We start from the raw sequence: 19,225 nt of genomic DNA, 5'->3' as shown, positions 1-19,225 counted from the left end.
AAATAAAGAAGCTGATTTCGCAATCAGAAACAAAAAACACCACCATGTATTCTGTTTACTATCGTAGATATCGCTACACTACATGCAAACAAAGAAACTGAGCCGGAAATTGAAAAAAAAAATGAGGGAGATAAAAATCAGCACTTTGGATCAGTATTTATTACCCGATCAATTACGATTTATAATCAATTGCATTTTCCCCCGGTGATCCACAGCAATAGGTACTCAAGACTGTACGTATTTATCATCGTTTATGGATTCTATTTTTTGTCCATGTTGCTTTTATATTTTAGAATATGTGAAAAGAATAACAAAATACTTCTTGAATGTTCTAATTTTTGGATTATATACAATAAAATATGACAGACTCGTTGCAATGATCGGATGGTGTGTGTTATAGAATTTTCTAAAATCACATAGCTAAATCTATGGTCAGATAAATGTTTTATTAAAATTAAGGCTTTTTTATGCATGCAGTCATCTGTGGCCAGCTGACTGGATTGACAGCAGTTGACTTGCTTTATTCTCAAGTGTTTGAACTAACAGCTTCCTAGAGAACAGTGCACAGCAAATTCTGACAAGGACACTGTTTTGGATGGGTGTTCTTTGAATCTCACTTTGATTAATTAGACATTAAAGAGAAACTAACAAGGTCACATCGCAGGCACATAAATCTTGGATAACTGCTGCACCACCTCCGGTCTGAGCGCTGGTGACTCAGTCACATGCACGCAATCCATTAAAAAGTCTGATAAACTGTACATGTAAATGAAGAGTTAAAATAGCAAATACCGTTACAAATTATGATCAGATATTATAAACACGCTATAAGCGTATTTCATTCGAAGGCCGATGAAGGTCAGAGCTACAAAAAGGACGTCCACACAGGTAACTCAAGGATATTGTTACCAGAACATATTGGCTTCCAGCCAGAAATGCTCTGGGTTTTTCTCGTTTTCCTTGATGCAACAATAGAACAGTATCATCACTGGCCAGGAGGACTGGATGTCTTACAAATACACTCTCTGTCCCAAAAGTTTTGAACGAAAATGAGAAGCAGTAATTAAATACTTGGGCAACCAATCAAATTTCAGCCCAGGGAACTTCCTGAAAATGTGAAGGAAGGCAGTTGACTAGCAACACTAGTGTGGCTTCCCAGGGTTTTGAATTTGCAACACAGTGTTAAATGATCCGGTTCAGATTTTTCCTTTTGATGTTTTGGGATTTTTCTATTTTGTTCAAAATGCTAGAAAGAAAGCATAATGACCCAAGACCTTTATAAAAGAAACAGAAATAGGGCATGTGTGAATTCTTTTATTTTCCCTTTGCTTTTATGCTATCTTTAAGGCAGTATGCACCTAGAAAGTGAAAGACTTAAACCTTTGCTCAAACTATCGTCAAGTAAACAGTCAGCCATTCTCTGACTAAATTGACAATGAAAAATAGGGGGTCACCGTACAAATTTTGGTACTAGAGAGACAAATTACCTATACTGATATTTGAAATTCAAAATGGCTGCCATCCCTATTTTAACTCTGTGGGAAAAAATGAAATGTTCGATTCTCAAAAAAATTAGACATTGAAAATTTTTCTTACTCCAAGAGCTTTAATTAAAATGAGATCCCACAAGTGGTAGATCAGGAAAGTATTGGAAAAGTTTTAGTCCGAACATCTGTCCCCCAGGCGCATTCTACCGTTATAGAAATAAAAACAAAAGGAGGTGTACAAAAAAATCATGTCACAACTTGGAGTGTGCCCTCAGTCCCATGCATGCCTTATGAGATTAGGTTTTATGATGCTCTTTCTGACCACTGCGAAGGAAGTCCTAACGTAACAAAACTAGCCTTGCCCCAAGTCATCCTATTTTATTGCCGGACCTTGGGAGTGATAACCACCGTTCTCACAAATGCGGTGTCTGTTCGCTTGATTTCAGGTCAGCTGACAAAGATTCGAGTAAACAGTCGAAGAAACATAAACCAGAGGCTTTAAATCTTAGCATGAGCAGCTCTGACATGCGTGATGGAGCTTCCTCAGTCAAGTATGGAGAGTTAATAGTCCTAGGGTAAGTTTTTTCCCCAGACACATTTTGACACCCATTACTCCTGTTATAATAAACCCATCAGAAATGCTGTTTCTTTCCATGTTGCCAGATACAGAACCATTGACAGAGTAAGAGGTCATGTATACTATACGATGTTATGGGTCAGCAATCCATAGAGAACCATACAGTTGCTGTCTGAGATTAAGAAGTTAGGTTTCATCGACAGCTTCCAGTTCAAAATAGCCAGTGTGTATAATTTTTGTGCATAAATTTTGATATAACTGACAGTTCAGAATTTCTCCCAGAAATTTCATTCCATGTAATACCATGCCATTCATTCAGTGCCCCACCAGTAAATATGTGTATATATATGTTTGAAATATCAAAATTACACAAAACTTACGTGAGGTTGTTATATTTTTTTGAATTTTCATGGGCAGAACATAGATATTCAATGAAATGTAACTTGGTTAAGAAATGTTTAGTGTTGAATAGAAATGACAGGGCAGGATTGCAGTCCAAAAGTTCAGAAAGGGAGGTAGTATTCCACCGTGCATTTTGTTGTGGGAAGTCAGGGTAGGCTAGGGGTCGAGGTGTGTGTGCAGATGACAGATTGTGTTGTCTCCTCATGTACAAGAATCAGTGGGCTGTAAGTATGAAATGCGTAATGCATGTAGCTAATTGACTTGAAATGGTCCACAAATCGCAATGAGGCAGACGAGACTTGCTGGTACCTTGAATATGAGAAAAAAGCCAGGCTGACAGTGATGTAGTAAAGAGGCAGAGTGGCTGTTAAACACATGGAGATCAAGATAATAAATCATTTAGTTGTAACAATAGCATACTTTGCATGTTTCATATATTTTTTTCTCTTCTTCTTCGAAGTTACAATGGAAGTCTTCCATCTGGCAACAGAGGTAGAAGAAGAAGTCAGTTTGCGCTGTTCGAGAGGCCGCTTGCCAACGGTGTGAAGCCTGTATCGCAGAATCTGTATGATTCTCCAAAGAGTGCCCAGGTCAGTAGAGTGTGGCTTACCATTTCATTCTGTTGCTATCGAATACTCATTGATTCACGCTACCCATTATGATAATTTAACTGATTTTCCGGCATGCATCTGCAGGTATCATGAAACAAAATTGTAAGACGTTTCAGTGCAACACTCTCACGGCAATGGATCAGCCCAATTCTGTTGTTTCTTCTAGCAAAGTTTGACCTTTACACTTGGAATCGAGGATGTGAAGGGATTCTCTGAGGTTGTTGAAGTCAGTGGGATTACTTTGCCTATGTGAAACCGAACACTGAAACTCAGTGACTAAATGTTTGTGAAACTTTGGCTTTTGATCTTTGACTCCAATTTTGTCAAACGGCACAAGAGGATTTAAGTCACAATCTTGGTATTGCCTTTGCTTGCCAAGTCTTGCTTCTTGGGCACCCAGTCCAGATGGTGTCTGGTGAAAAGGGGCAATTGCCTGGATGGGAATTTCTCCACCAGATGTTTCACAGTGAATTCTGAAAGAAGCCATCCATATACACAGTGTTTATATTCCCCACTATCAGTGTTTGGTTATTTTGTCCACCGTCTGAACTCCGCTGAAAGCTTGTCAAAAGTGAGGATGGGGACAAAATGAAACCTGATCTTCTCAGTTGAAACTTTGGTGTCAAAATGTTACTGAATGGATGTAATTATCACAAACCCTGGTACTGTAGGTCCAACCTCCATCGCCACTATGGTACTTTCACCTTTGTCCTAGCTGTGACCGTATGGTATTGGGAGATGCAGAACTTGCCTGAGCTTATGGAGCTCGCTCCATGTATAATGAGTGCAGATGTTGCTATGCCATGCAGGGTTCAATGGTATTTATCCCTGCAAGTCGAGCAATCTTGCAAGTGACCTGCTCATTATTCAGGCATCATGCTTTGCATTGCCATTTTCAATGCAATCTATATGATTTACTGATTGCCTGGGTCCAGTCTCTGTTTGTTGAGAGACATCAGCAAAGAAGAAGCAAGGATGCAGACTCCATCTGTGGAGCCAGCTATTGATCAGGTTTATCATTAGATTCTTTGAGCCGTCCACAAACTGGATCCTTGCTCAGGGAGGCACAATCAACGCATGTCTTCTGAAATGTGTCCAGGACTATTTTTTTTGTACATTTACATGTAATCATGAAAGATATCTCACTGTCGTTTACAAATACCATAATTTCTGTCCTTCAACAAAGAAAATTATCCAAAACCACTTTTATTACTGATTACTGACTTTGTTCTTTGAAATTTTACTCCAGCCATATCTTTCATATGTATGTTTTTTGAACCAGGCCAAAAATATAGAAGTTTTTGTGTTCTCTTTCAGAAATATTAATTCAATACTTAAAGACAGTTTCTGTAACATGTTATGATTTCTCAGAATGCTTGCTGTGGAAAGTGTTCTACTATGGCTGTCTATTTTGCCTCCTGTCTGACTTCTGTTTATCACAGGAATAGCATGTCTTTGAAGTGAGATCTGTCTGACCAGCAGGGTCCTCAGTTAACTCGGAGCAGCATATTTCTCCTGAAATTGGAAAACAACTCGTAACATTCTTGCCAAGAGATGCTTGCCAAATTGATACTGTATACATTACTTGTGGTGTGAAGTCGATGCTGACATTTTAAAAGATGCGATTTTTAAGATAACTGTCGCCACTTTAAAATAAAATTAATTTCTCCGTTGATATTCACCGTATTCCTAGGAGCTCAAAACAGCTGGTATCAGACTGACTGACTGTGACAAGTTGGCTAGTGTTACAGGGTATCCGGGGCTTCATTTCCCAGCAGCACACAGGATTTTGCTGTGCAAGGGTCATAGGTCATTTGTATCACATGACATCTTTGAGCCATTCGTATCAACATGCATTAGTGTCAAATCTAACGGATGTTGCCTTCAGCTGTAAAACGAACCAAAGTCAGGCAAGATTAAAGATTTATAGAACTTAAAGCTGTTGATGTCACATCCATTTTTTGTAGCTGTATGATGTCACGCTCATATCCCTGGGTTGATATATTTAGTTGAATTTCATAAAATACTGAAAATTTTCCATCTTCATTGGATTTAATTAATAATCAAGATGGTTTTTACCCGGTTTTTAACTTCTTTCAATCAAAATACTCTTTTCTGCCCTAATACATATTTTTTATCTCTGTATACAACGCAATTTTTCAGTTATAATCCAACAGTGCATCTTTTATGGAAAGATCAAAACACAGTCATATCTCTAGAGCCTTATTAATATGGATGCCATGTATGCCTGTTTTGGAAATGTTCACAAAATCCCGCTGTCTTCTGTGGCAATGCCAGGCTGCACTACTTAGAATTAGGGGTACAAGGGTCTTGAAATTACCACAGACTTCAGAACGCATCACTTTTGACATATGGTAGTGCACCCAGAGGCACTGTAGAACAACCATAACGGGGTCAAAGTTCGTCTTTGATTTGCGTTTTGGGTTTTGATTTTATTCTGCAGAGCAGGTCAGGGAGGAAACTGTGCATCAATTACCTGCAATCTGCAAGTTCTGCAAAATGCGTTATCATGTTTTGTGTTGTCGATGAGTCTCCATGTAGTTACTTTCCATGTGGCGGCTTTTTTTATAGGATTACTGTTACATTTTATTTTTTGAGTAGTTCTGTTTCTGAATCCTAAAACGGCATAGAAACATGCTATCAAAGCATTTGTGTGTGTCTCAGTGGCCTTCACAAATACGGAAATGTTAGTTTTTTTTTTCAGATTGTGATTTGATTCTGAGATTAGCTTCTCAAGTCACACCAAGGTTAATTGCTTACTATTCTTAGGGTACACGTGATTCCAAGGCTGACTTGATATCGACAAGGTAGTCTGCCATCACAGCTTGTTTCTAATAACTTGATTATAATGACTTTGCGACTATAGTTGTTTTCCTCCAGGGTGGAGGATACTATTCAGTTGCCTTTGTGATTAAAATCTCACCCATGGCCCATCTTTTTATGAATTTATTAATTCCATCAGGAATTGAAAGTTCAATGACAGTGTTGGTGCCTACCAGAGGTCAAAACGCAGCAATTCACTTTTATCTGTTTTCAGCTCCGCTGAACAAGTACATCCACCGATCAATCATTACAGCGGTATGTTCTTAGGAATTTCAAAACCTCCACACATCTCTCTGTCAGTATGCATAATACATCATATCGGTCGTTCTGCATTTCCAAACTATTGTAGAAGGACAATCTGCTATTTATTGCTCTATAATATACATTGTGACGTATTTTGTGGTTAAAAATGTTTGTGTGCAAGCGATAGCAAACTTGGTATTTTGATATTTCATACTGAAAGTAAATATGAGGATAATTTATATGTTGTATATGAAAGCTGGAGTGCATGCACCCACTTTGTTTTTAAAACATCTGGTTACCCATCCACAATAATGGCCCATTATTTATCTAGTAAAGGAACTCAGATAAAGAAAGTGGTGAATAAGAGACTCGGATTCTGTTTCCATTGCTAGTGTATATATTTGTGAAACCATCTTTTAATGTCATGATGGCATCTTTTGATGTCATGGTGGCTACATAGTCTGATTAAAATCAGATGTAGAGACGTCAACGTTTCCACTTGTCCATTGCTGTTCTCATTAGCTGACAGTCGCCTAACAACATCTTGAACCACTGCCACAGGACGTTGCGTTCAACTCTTGCGCTTTACATCAGCCAATGAGATTGCATTTTATATACACTGCCAGCTCCAGGGGAATGAAGGCCACAGTGCTTTTATTACCTTCACAGACACTGTATAACACTTATTATAATGCAGTAGACATACTCAGACAGTTTACCAGTACGTTGTGACCGTAGACAGTCAATGTTGAGACCATATGGAGGTAGTAGAGACAGAAGTGGCTTATCAGGTGCTTTGTTGTCTGATAGTGAAATATTCTCAGAGGGGTTGTAAACCTATTTCCGATTGGTTAGCTGTTCTGGTCGATGCACGAGATTTGAACGCAAATCTCCAATGGCAGTGCCTCAGATTAGTGAGGTGACTATCAGCTGACGAGAATGGTAGAGAATAAACAAATGTGGAAACATCGGTATCTCTTCATCTGATTTTAATCAGACTGGGTGTGGCAGTAGCACATTAGTGAATGATGAGTCTTGACTTTGTTACATGAAGACAGGTGCAAACATAAGAACATCTGTCCATCAAAGTTTGTAGATTTTAATACAGAAATATCTCATTATTACTTTCAGCTACATCACTTATATGTTATCTTACAATGTTTTGCACTTTGGACTTGTTATTTATACTAAGTTTTGTTCTCAGCCATTTCTGTAATGTCTGAACAAGATTCATTGAGATTTCTGATGCATCAAAGCATCCCTGTGCAATCATAAATACATTGTGACGAAAGTAGTATTTTCAAGAAAAATCATTGAGTGTATAGCAATGAGTATATTTTTGTAAGCTCTAAAGTCACAACATTCTTTGGAAAATGTTGGTGCAAATATGCCCTACATTACTCCTTCTTGAACTCCAAACTCAAACTCATCACTCCCTGTTCAAGTAATTTCAATCGCAGAATTCTAATATTAGATTGAGCTTGGAAAATGACATGAAAAAAAACCCGAAGAAGTTGTCAAAGAAGCAAAGACCTGAGTGTCAGTCGATGTGGCAAAGATTTCCACCGATAAATCCATTAGCCAATACAACTATAATAGGGTATGGCAAGCAAGCCATTAGAAAGGCATTTCAATTTAAATCTGCCACCAGGATATTGCCTGTCAGTGAATCACTGTGAAAGTATCATTTCCTCATGTGAAGTTGAGTTTTTCAAACAAGCAGCTTTTCAAGAAGATTGAAGCCTGTAAGATTTCACTGTCGAAAGAATTTAATGTTAAGTTGTAAATGCAAAATTTTTGAAGTATGTACCAAAAGAACATACATACATACATAATAATATAATAATATTTGATTCAGATATTAGATTGAAAAACATCATATATATATATATATATATATATATATATATATATATATATTTTATATATATATATGTGTGTGTGTGTGTGTGTGTGTGTGTGTGTGTGTACATAATATATACACGTGTATATGAGAGAGAGAGAAATATGATAGCAATGCTTACAATTCTTGTTTTTCTGAGCCACTGGGCTAAACATTAGTAACATTTGAAGAGATTATTCAAGGCATATTGAAGTAGTTAAAAATCCATCGTGTCCCGTGGTGCAGTATCAGAAAAAGTGTTGATAATTGCTTGCAGTTAATGTCAAAATGGTTTGATTTAGACATGGAGACTCCATCTGATTTCGATCACTCTCATACTGAATCCCATTTCTCCCTGTGTGTTCTGGATTTAATTGGTGTTCGACTTTCTGTCAGTTGCCTCCGAAGAATTGTTTAGACTGTTCATCAATCACGCATGTAGAACCAGCACACAGATGTGTGATACATTTTTTGTGGTCAATCGTCAGTCAATTGAGACTTTTTGAAAAAAATTATTTGAGAGCAAAAAAAAAAATTTGCCCTGTTGTTAATTAAAGTGAGTATGCACTTACAATTTCGAAAAAAAAGTGTTCTCTGCAGTCATAAGCAAAGATTAACTGATCAGTTCGGTCTGTAAATCAACTAATGCAACCTCAGTTTATCCACTGCCCCCAATAGTCTTTGAAACTTTTGAATCCAAGCTTGTAGTTCACATAAACAAAAGAATAAAGGGACAATTCCTATCACCAAACATCATCAGAAAAGACTTTATCTTTGAATATAGCGCAGATTTTTTAAACTTTCAAGGCAAAATCCGTACTACAGTAAAAAGACCTTTCTTCCCTGGGGGACTTCTGTGCTCAAAAGATGGAAAATAACCCCTCAGGAAGATATCAAATGATAGTAGAGCTTTCACAATCCCAGTATCCTTCAGTCTCACAAAGTTTTCAATTTTTGATCCTCTCATTCTATGTGTTGTGCGACCTGCATCAAGGATTCAAACAAACGTCCTTTTTTTCCACACGATTACCCAGCATGGAAAGTGCAATGTAAAGGTGACAGCTTGAACAGAAACTATGCCTCTTTGAAATCTTCTGCTTCAGTGATGTTCAGTGTCAAACTAAAGAGTCAGACAGTGGTCATCCCTTGGGGATTACACTAATCTAGTTTGTCTGCAAGACCACACTCGAGGTCAAATATTTACACATACTCAAAAAAGACATATATAATACATATAGATAGATAGATAGATACAAACATACACACGTACATATACACATAAATACATACTTGCATATATAACTATGTATGTAAATGTACATGCATACCTACGTACATGCATACATACATGCATACATACATACATACATGCATACATACATGCATACATGCATGCATACATGCATACATACATACATACATACATACATACATACATACATACATACATACATACATACATACATACATACATACATATGTATGTAAATGTACATACATACATACTCTTACGTACATACATACTGTACAGGTAGAGACAGACAGACAGAAATACTAAAAGCATACAAAAGACATCATAACATCGATTTCATTTGAAACTAATTTTACCAGCATGAGAATAATTGCTGTAAATTATATTAACCTTGATGGCAATTTACTTTCCTAATAATGTTTTACTGAAAAGGACCAGGGTCTGATTTCTTCGCATTGATTAATTTTGTAGTCTTTCAAGAAATATCGCACATAGTCTAGAGTTCCACACATCCAAATATTGAAATATTTTCTGCCTGTTTTTTTTTCACTCCTAAAGCAGGCCGTCAAGAGCACCAAGCAACACAGTGTGTCGTATACACTTTCTCGAAACCAGACTGTAGTGGTGGAGTATGCATCAGACAGCGAGACAGATATGTTTCAGGTAAGTGTGGATGTCTTCTGTGCCAGACAAAATCATGTCTTCCAGTCATCGTCAGTTTAATTTGCAATGCTAATTAACTATTTAAAGAGATAAGTGGCCTTGCTTGCAGTCCATGTGCTTCTTTTAAAGATAAATTTACTTGGCATGACAAGGCAACAATTGAAAATTTCCTTGCAGAACAGGAGTGCTTTCAAAGTGTCCAACACGTTCTGCAGGGTACAACACACTGTGCCATCATCAAGGAACAAAAGCTGATTCTGTTGTTTGGATTGCATGATGACAAGGTTAAACATATCATTAAACCAGCAATAAGATTTAAGTAGCTTGTTAGTTTGTAGCCGTAAAATCAACAAGGGCTGTTCGGTTTGATAGTTTTACATAACAAAGACAAAAGTTTTCATGTGTTTTTCACGTTTTACAGTTTGCTGTAAATTCTGCAAAACTCCCTCATCACTCTTTCAATTGACTCTGTCCTTTGTGTGAAATGGACATTTTATCTGTAGTTGTTGTCGTTGTTACACTGTTTTCATGTACTTTGTATGTTACGTTTGATTTACCATGCAACTCTCCTTCCCAGTGTGTATTGAGGAATATACGATGGTAATATATTAATAAAGAATTACCTGACAATGAGTCATTCATCATTGGTACGCTTTTGTTATGTCTCAGTCGCGGGTAATTCCATCATGATGTTTTTTTTTCTTGTTCATGTTTGCACAAATATTCAAGCGCAATAATCTCTTCCCTGATAATAATGGAACATGAGAAAGAGATGAATAATATTTCAAAGTTAAGAGCTATATTTTTATTTCCTATCGTGAAAATACACCAGAGTTGTTATCCTGTCAAGATGAATCTTATTGGCTGTGTCTGCATGCAGAACACACTTTCAATATCATTGCAAATTCAAGTTCTAAACGTCTGATTTAAAGTGAAATTGTGGCATTTCAAAGATACTTTCTGATGTTGACTGTACGGGTGGATGACTTATGAAATCAAATAGACTAGTAGGAGTTAATTTGATTTTGCATGGTCATACTGTTTAAGGTTTACTCCAATTTAATTCAGTCCTGCAACAAGTAAATTATAACCTGTTACGAGAAGTACAATAATGAGCAAGGTCCCTCAAATTCAAAATCAGCAAATCTATAATCCAAGGTTTTAAACACTGGATATTGTGATGCAGTGCAATAAGTTTTCCATTCCCACGGACAAATCAACATGTGACCATTGAACAGAATTGATATGATAGGTACTTCATACACAGGATTATACCAAGCTTGGCTACGAGGCTAAGTGTGGCTACAGGATTACTAAGCTTTTACAGGGCTTCCAACCTTGGCTACAGGACTACTAAGCTTGGTGGCTACAGGACTACCAAGTTTGGCTATAGGATTACCAAGCATTGGGGCCACAGGGCTGCCAAGCTTGACTACAGGGCTGCTAAGCTTGGCTACAGGACTACCAAGCTTGGCTAGAGGATGGAGATACTCAGTTGCAGAGCTACCAAACTGGAGATAATCAATTTGATTCTAATTCTAGGAACAACCAAAATTCAGAATTAAGTCGCTTATTCCCCCAACAGAAGTTAAATAGTTTCAGAAAAAAGACTGAAAGATAGTCTATGCTCTGTTGTGTCATTGAATACTGATGTACTATTTGCAGAGGATGTGATATCACGTGTTCTTATCTGACAAATGTGAAATATTTTGAAATTAAAATTCTGAAAACATTTAAAAGAAAGCTAGCTGTGGGTAACCATCACTCTGTCCATTCACTAGTGCCGTTACATTTGCTAGTGAAATTGTCAGCTAATTTTTTACTGAACAAATGTTTGTCTGAAAATTCAGCTGAATTTTTTACTGAACAACCTGTTCATCCAAAAATTCAGCTGAGTGAATATGAATTTTAAAAAGGCATTTTTTGGGATATGAAATATTTATGTGGAAAGTTATGTTGCAATTATATTCAATATTATAGTAACATTAATATCTGGTAAGAAAGTTTGAAATTATAAGAAAATTCAGAAATTTGGTCAGATTTTCCGAAATTAGTTCAGATTGCAATTCATGCAGATTTAAAGTTAGTTCCAACCATTGTCTTTGCCATTGTGAAAATTTCTCGTCAGGCTTCAAAATTGTTCCTATTGTGACATGAGATGAAAATTTTGCAGATACTAAATATTGTATATCAGCTTAAATTCAAATGTAGTCTATGTTTTATTTGTTGATTATAACTTCAAAAATGCAGATTTTTTTTTGTAAGGCAAAAAATTTTTCATACATTCTTCAAATTTTTGTTTTGTTGTAGATGGGTAGGTCGACAGAGCCCGTGATAGAATTTGTGGTGATGGACACAGTACCGGGTGCTTCAACGGCTGAAGAATGCCAGGTCACAGAGAGTACAATATCAAGGTTTGCCTGTCGGATAGTCGTCGACAGGGAGCCCCCTCATCTTGCTAGGATATATGCTGCGGGATTTGACACGAGAAACAACATATTCCTAGGAGTAAGTGCGAGTAATTTGTACTTTTCCAAAAGTTCATTCCTTTATGATTGCCTGTGTGTCATTTCTGATGTTAGGTTTTGCAGTTTGCTCACAAAAATGCTAACACAATTAAAGATCTTCAATTTCCAGAATATGTGTCAAAATATGCTTTCAAAATGTTTATTGTTATCAATGAACGGTGTATTTTTTTTTCCATCTTTTCAGTCCAACTACTCTCCATTGTTTTCTTTATACAGACAATTTATTTCATCCCATTAATTTTTTTTTTTCAAGATAGTCTCCTTTTCCCCCCTGGTAAACTGCACTGTACTTTCTGTTATCCCACCATGTTGTAAATGTCATGCATGTATTTTTAATGAGCCCGCCTGGATGTTGTCTGTCATCCTGAAGGCTGGCGTCTCTCCTAGTCAGTGTCAAATATGCCCAGGATCTTATGGTTACATATTAGTGATGACTTTTTCCAGCTTTCACTACCGGTATATTTTAGTTCAGACTGCGTGCTGTGTTTGTTTCCACTGATGACAAACGCTGTTAGGGCAGTTGTAATGAAAATGTAAAACCACTTTTGACAGCTAACACTTTGAAGGCTAATCATAAATATTTTTATGTTTTGGTCAGTCTTTTTAAATTACGAAGAAATGTTCGGCACTTTTGCAAAAATTTTGGCGGTTGAAGTCAGATGGCTGTCCAAAACAGTTTTGGGTTTTTTGCGTGCGAATGAAGAATATGACTCCGATAAAAATGTTTTTCCCACTTCATATCCAGTGTTTCTGAAAGAGGAGAAGAGATGACAAGTTTTGCATGGAGCAAGAGATTTAATATTCATTCATGTCAAGTGGGAACGGAATGAAATTTAGGTAGTCTGTGTGCGTTGGCTTTTATGTTATTTCTGATTTGAAAGCTGCGTTAGCAAAATATCAGTAGGAATTCAAGCAGATAGAAAGTGAGTGACGTATGGAGAAAAAAAACTGGAAAAATAGGGGATATAGCGGAAGCAGATTAGCATCTAATCTGTAGTAATTGTAGTGATGCACACGTCTGGTTTCTGGTGATCAATGAGAATTTTGCCGTACACAAATTGAAAATTCCTTTGCCCTGTGAGACTCGAGTGAATCACTCAAAAAAATCCAGCAAAAAAGTGCAGATGGGCCCATTTGAATCAGAATAAAACATCTGCTATCTCTGAAGTGAAAGGGTGTCACGTTGGTAATTCTGTCTTTTTTTCCTTGTCTGGTGCATCTGATAATTTCTAGAAAATCGTCGTCGTTGAATCATTGTGTATCAGTGTGTTGTGCTTGCATAAACATGCAAAGACAATTACTGTAAAATTGCGCAGTCGTAATCCAAAAATTCCTTCTTTTCTAAGAAGAAAATCTTTTAAGAAACAGACAATGACGGGGGAACGAAATCCACTTTGACCCTTCAGAACTCCCAGACGTGACCCGAATGTAACGACGACGTTGTTTTTGAAATGTCGGAGTGTCGACGCATTAATGCAGCATCAAGCAATCTTTAGATCATTATCGGCAAATCATTTCAGCGGCATGGGAAAGAGTTGTAAAACATCTCCTGATTGAGTACCGTAGACCGTTACCGTAACGATCCTCCAGAGCCTCTAAGCGATGACGTGAAAAGGTTTGAGCAACAACCTCTCGAAAAATCTGAAATTGCCAGCCAAATTTAACTCAAAGCCTCGGGCTACAAACAGGTTTAACAGTTGTCGTGCGCTGGGTAGTTCTGACTTAGAGCTGTTCAGGCACAGTGCAGATCTATGGCGCCTGGATTGATCAGATGTTATAGTTATCGCTTCAAACATTTTTTTGTAATACCACAGAAAAAACACACTGATGTCTGGAGCAAAATACTGTAGTCCTCCTGCTTCATATTAACTCGCACCCGAGTGAACAAACAAAATAAAGCAGTCTAAAGCAAGGCCTGAAATTTGCACCGTTGTTGTGCCTTCTTTTCGTGGAAGTTTATCCGTTATATTTATTATTGGCAAAAACAAAAACCAAGAATCAGATGGGTAGACATCTAGTGGCTTCATCGATTGCAAACTTTTACCATCTGCTCTCTTCTCCAAAGTATGATGTACCTTGTATTTCATTTTTCTCCTCTAAATTATATCTATGTATAGTGTAGAGATTGAGGAAGTACAGGGAGCAAAATAAATAGACCACTAAGTTCACAAATGTTAGAAATATCATTATCATTGATTGATTCTCAAGCTATCGCTGTACAAGTGGTTGCCTCAAGGCTCTATAACAATACTTACTGCCGTGCCATTACTTTTAGGTTTCCGAGCAAGACTACCCAGTTGAAAAAATATTTTGGGTATTGTTCAATCAAAAGGCTTCTCAAAAATAGATTTTCAATAAATACAACCAGGAACTCAGATGTTACAGCTTAAAAGTCATCATTGCAGCATTTTGCAGTGTACTCTGATAACTGGGTGTACCAGCGTGCCTTCCATACCTATATTACACGTCAGCTGTAGTGTATATAAGATCCATACACAGAGGTACTTTGGCAGACTAAGCTGAAAATAAGATGGCAGCATTTCAGAGGTTGATTTTTGAATAGGCAAGGGAGCAAAGTGATCGAGTGGGAAGGATTGGAAGAGATTTTTCTGATTGAGGAAAAAATAGCTGGTTAAGAAAAGGCAATGTTAGACGATCAATTTGCTGCCTACCAGCTCTTATCTACTGGTACATCCCTGTTTGGTAAAATATTTACAGCTAAAAATTGCCAAGAATTCTTAATTTTATGCAAAGCACTTTTAGTTATAAAGTATAAACCTGACAAGATCAATGCATAATTATGTTAATTAGATATTAAAAGTCAGCGGTTTCTTATTTTGTATGAGAAATTGTATGACACAATGTCACCATGTCTCAAATTATAATTTGTAACAACACAGGGGGTCCTTGAAAATGAAACACCACATCACAACATTACTTCTTTCACGTACACACTACTCCATGTATTCACATTAACGTGTGAGTCGAGATAAAACAAATGAGCATTGTTTTACAAGAGAATGGCTCGACCATATAGCAAATTTAAATTTTTGTCTGTATGACAGGAAAAAGCGTGCAAGTGGAAAACTGACGACGACAGCGGCATGGACGGTCTGACCACCAACGGCGTGCTCATCATGAGACCTAAGGGTGGCTTCAACCCAGAGGCCAGACCCGGCGTGTGGCGAGAGGTCTCAGTCTGTGGAAAGGTCTACTCTCTGCGAGAAATACGGTCCTCACCTCAGAGAGGCAAACTTGTGAGTTCCACCAGTGTGATTTATGGCTCGTATATCATTGCAGTAGATCCCGAAGAATAAACCAACATGCCATGCGGCGGTCGGTGTTAATTTCATTGATTAATTATCATGGATTGACAAAAAGCCCAGTTTGCACGATTACTTCTGCTTTGACAACATGGTGATAAACTGAAGTATTGCTAAGAACCTGTACATGACCTGCAGTTCATCAGAATCTCATAGGAATGTGCGATGCATGTATATTTGATGGCTGCATTGGATAGACAGACTCAGCAGCCAGCATTCAGTCCTTTGGGAATATTTCATATCTTTTATTCACTTTCATCTTTATCAGTGTACTCATTAAACATTTGTGTATGCATGTGTGAGTTCTGGTTTCAGTGTTGGTATTTCTGCTTGTGTAGGTTCTCAAAATTATTAAATCAGTCCTCCTTCCAGAACTGTTAATTTTTTGCTATTTTTAGAAGCGTTTGAAAACATTCAACCTCCCTCTCTACAGATTGAATCTGAAAATAACATTTTAGAAGATGGAACTCTGGTTGACCTCTGTGGTGCTACCTTGTTATGGAGGTCAGCAACAGGGCTCCTCAGGACACCGGTAAGTTTTCAGTTAAGGTGTAGTATATTCAGTGTTGCTTTAAAGTTGCTCTGTCTCATAACAATTGAAAGAAAATGAATTTAGACAAAAACTACCAATCTTTCTTATATCAGAAGCTATACATATTTGTCATCTTTTTTTGAAGTTGTAGATTTTTTCAGGGCCAAAATAGCCTTACATTTGTCATTTATCATAAGCTATGAATAGTCAAACCTCAACATACCATCATGCTATGATTTCAGTATGCAGAAATTACTCTTAGGAAACTTGAAGTACCAAAAGTAGATTTTGTTACACAATCCTCATTTGGTGTTAATCTACTTTGCAGACACAGAAACATTTAGAAGTTTTGAGACAAGAAATCAACGCGTCCCGACCTCAGTGCCCCGTTGGCTTGATGACGTTAGTTTTACCTTCAAGGAGCCGTGGAGGAGGGGTGGGTATTCCAGCATGCACAGACACACAGACACACAAATACGTACATGCTGATACATCAGTTCAACTCTTTTCAGCATCTGCAAGATTCCACACACTCGCAATGTTAACACACAGATCTCTTTTCTTCCTCTTTAATTTCTAAATCGTCCTCTTCAGTCAATAATACCCTTTTCTACATACACTGTACCTTATTCTGTGTACAATTCCTCTCCATACAATGTCTAAGACATAGTTGAAGCAAGAAATTACAGTTTGCAAACATCTTAGACAATACTACTGATGAAGTACTTCTTTTTCATCTGTAAATGTACAGTCAACCTAGTAGCCATCTGCTTGTGGCATTAATGTTCTTAGTTTTCATTCTCTGTTGTTTTTTCGAAATCATTGCTTAGCTTCAAGGCTGAAAAGTAGGGGAAAATTTCAGTTGCATTATGTTTCAGCCTTTCACAGCCATAATTATCGCTATTTATCTTTTGGACTTCAGACCATAGAGAGATGGGAACTACCAGTGTGCCCCATGCAAACTCTTTTAAGTCAATTTTGGAGAATTCCTACAAGCACTGAAATTCCTGTGCTCGTATACTAGTACCAGAATACATGTGTAAAAGTACAAGTGTGTAAACTAGTAGTTTGTAAGTGTAGTGTGTAGTAATTTCTTGGGTCAAAGGAAAAATCTTTTGTCAGAGTCATTTACTTGGAGGGCACACTGAGCAATACCCTAGGAGGTGATTAAGTTTCGTATTCCCTGGTATCATAGAACATGAGATAAATATCACAAACTCCTGTTGCTTTGGTATCTTGCTCTCCAAGAGACTTCAGAACTATTCTGCCATTGATGTTCAGTGATGTTAACACAGAAATCTGTTCATGCTTCAAGCAAAGCAAAACAGGAAAAAATACAGTCATTGGTTAGTAGACAAAGTTCTGCTGCTCCGAGGAGGAGTCTAAGAGGAACAGGAGGACCAGGGAGAGGAAATTTCGATGAGTAGAATGATTTTAATCCTTTTGATGTCAAGCGTTTCTTTCCAGCGTTAAAGCAGTGCCTTTTGTAATTCTATGCAGGATGTGGATGAGAAGCAGCCATACGTGTATTTGAAGTGTGGTCATGTCCATGGGTACCACAGCTGGGGAGTGAGACAGTCATCAAAAGAAGACTCAGAACGGACATGTCCACTTTGTAGAGAGGTATGCAACAAATTCATTGGCCATTTCCTGTGGTTTCATCTTCCCTCAGCATTTCAGCAGTGAGCTTTTATATATGACAAATGCATCTGAAATGAAAGAAAAGAGAAACACAGTTATCATCTGAATATGCTACTCTTCAACTCAAAAAGATATAAAATTAGGTTTAATTATCTTAATGTTTTTTGGTAATTTCATTTAATCATGCAACTTATGTCATTATTCTGGTTGTTTTATCTTACATATTTTGATTTATAAAGTTGATATCTACTCAAAGAAGGAAAAGTTTCACGTCCCACAATGTTTTGTTTGCCATGTGACGCTGTTACTTTCCATCCAGTTAGCTTTCTGTAAGAATGTGTTCTGAGAGCAAGGCAAATGCCGCAGATGTTAATGTCATTTCTGTACCAGAAATGTCAAAACAATCAAGTAAAAGTCACTGTCAGATTCCAGATCAAGATATTCTGCTGTGGTCTACAAAATTTATTTTATGAGACAGGCCTTGAAACTCAGAACTAAGAATACACACGAACAATGAATATCCTGCTCCTTGTTTCTTTCTGACACAGATTGGACCGTATGTTCCTCTTGTGATGGGCAATGAAGCTAGCTTTTATGTGGATTCAGGGCCACCTTCTCACGCTTTTTACCCCTGCGGCCATGTCTGCACAGAAAAAACAGTCAGGTAAGACTTGATTCGTAAGAAAATGCAGTAGAATACTAGCAACAGATCACACATTTTTTTCCAGGAATTCCCATTTTTCACAACTCATGATGTTACTACCTCTGCATATGAAAAATAAAATTTGGAATTTGGAATGCAAATACTGCCAGACAGCTGCTTTTTACTCATGTGCATGCAAGTTTGCATGGACAGGCAATGAACTTCCTGATAACAGGTGTAAAACTTGAACATGTTTAGCCAGCCAGACACCCAGAATTTCTGTCAATGTGAAATACAAATATGATAATCCACCATGGATGGCTTTATAAATTCAAACTTCATGATGACTGATATGAGCATGTGCACAGCCATACATGTACTTAGAACAGCGCCCTCAATATCAATAGTTCTACAGGCCTAAGTATATAATGTATTCTATTCCAAGTTGGCAACATATCTCTGAAGGAGACATGATAAACTCAACACGGTAGACTTTTGTAAATATTGAATTTTCAAGATGCGTATACTGTCATAATTTAATGTGATATCAATGCGAGATAGAAATTGATAGTCGCTACCAACACACTGTGTCTCACA

General features: G+C 37.4%; 1 protein-coding gene across 5 annotated transcripts in view; it reads left to right on the top strand.

Annotated features, from left to right (window-relative positions):
- LOC139149904 (E3 ubiquitin-protein ligase pellino homolog 2-like) overlaps positions 1 to 19,225 on the top strand; it is a 43,177-nt gene that overhangs the window by 20,284 nt on the left and 3,668 nt on the right. For 3 of the 5 annotated variants that reach the window (XM_070721938.1, XM_070721936.1, XM_070721934.1), the window contains exons 2-10: positions 1,934 to 2,062; positions 2,927 to 3,056; positions 9,857 to 9,961; positions 12,272 to 12,469; positions 15,555 to 15,746; positions 16,246 to 16,344; positions 16,673 to 16,780; positions 17,845 to 17,967; positions 18,534 to 18,649. In XM_070721938.1, the coding sequence (XP_070578039.1) occupies positions 1,998 to 2,062; positions 2,927 to 3,056; positions 9,857 to 9,961; positions 12,272 to 12,469; positions 15,555 to 15,746; positions 16,246 to 16,344; positions 16,673 to 16,780; positions 17,845 to 17,967; positions 18,534 to 18,649 (1,136 nt within the window). In that variant the 5' untranslated portion in view covers positions 1,934 to 1,997. The remainder of the gene's footprint in view (positions 1 to 1,933; positions 2,063 to 2,926; positions 3,057 to 9,856; positions 9,962 to 12,271; positions 12,470 to 15,554; positions 15,747 to 16,245; positions 16,345 to 16,672; positions 16,781 to 17,844; positions 17,968 to 18,533; positions 18,650 to 19,225) is intronic. The other 2 variants (XM_070721937.1, XM_070721935.1) reach the window with 1 other exon arrangement.

Source organism: Ptychodera flava, chromosome 14 (assembly GCF_041260155.1).
Source record: "Ptychodera flava strain L36383 chromosome 14, AS_Pfla_20210202, whole genome shotgun sequence".
NCBI lineage: Eukaryota > Metazoa > Hemichordata > Enteropneusta > Ptychoderidae > Ptychodera > Ptychodera flava.
The sequence above is the reverse complement of the archived record's forward strand: the minus strand, read 5'-3'. Positions and strand labels throughout refer to the sequence as shown.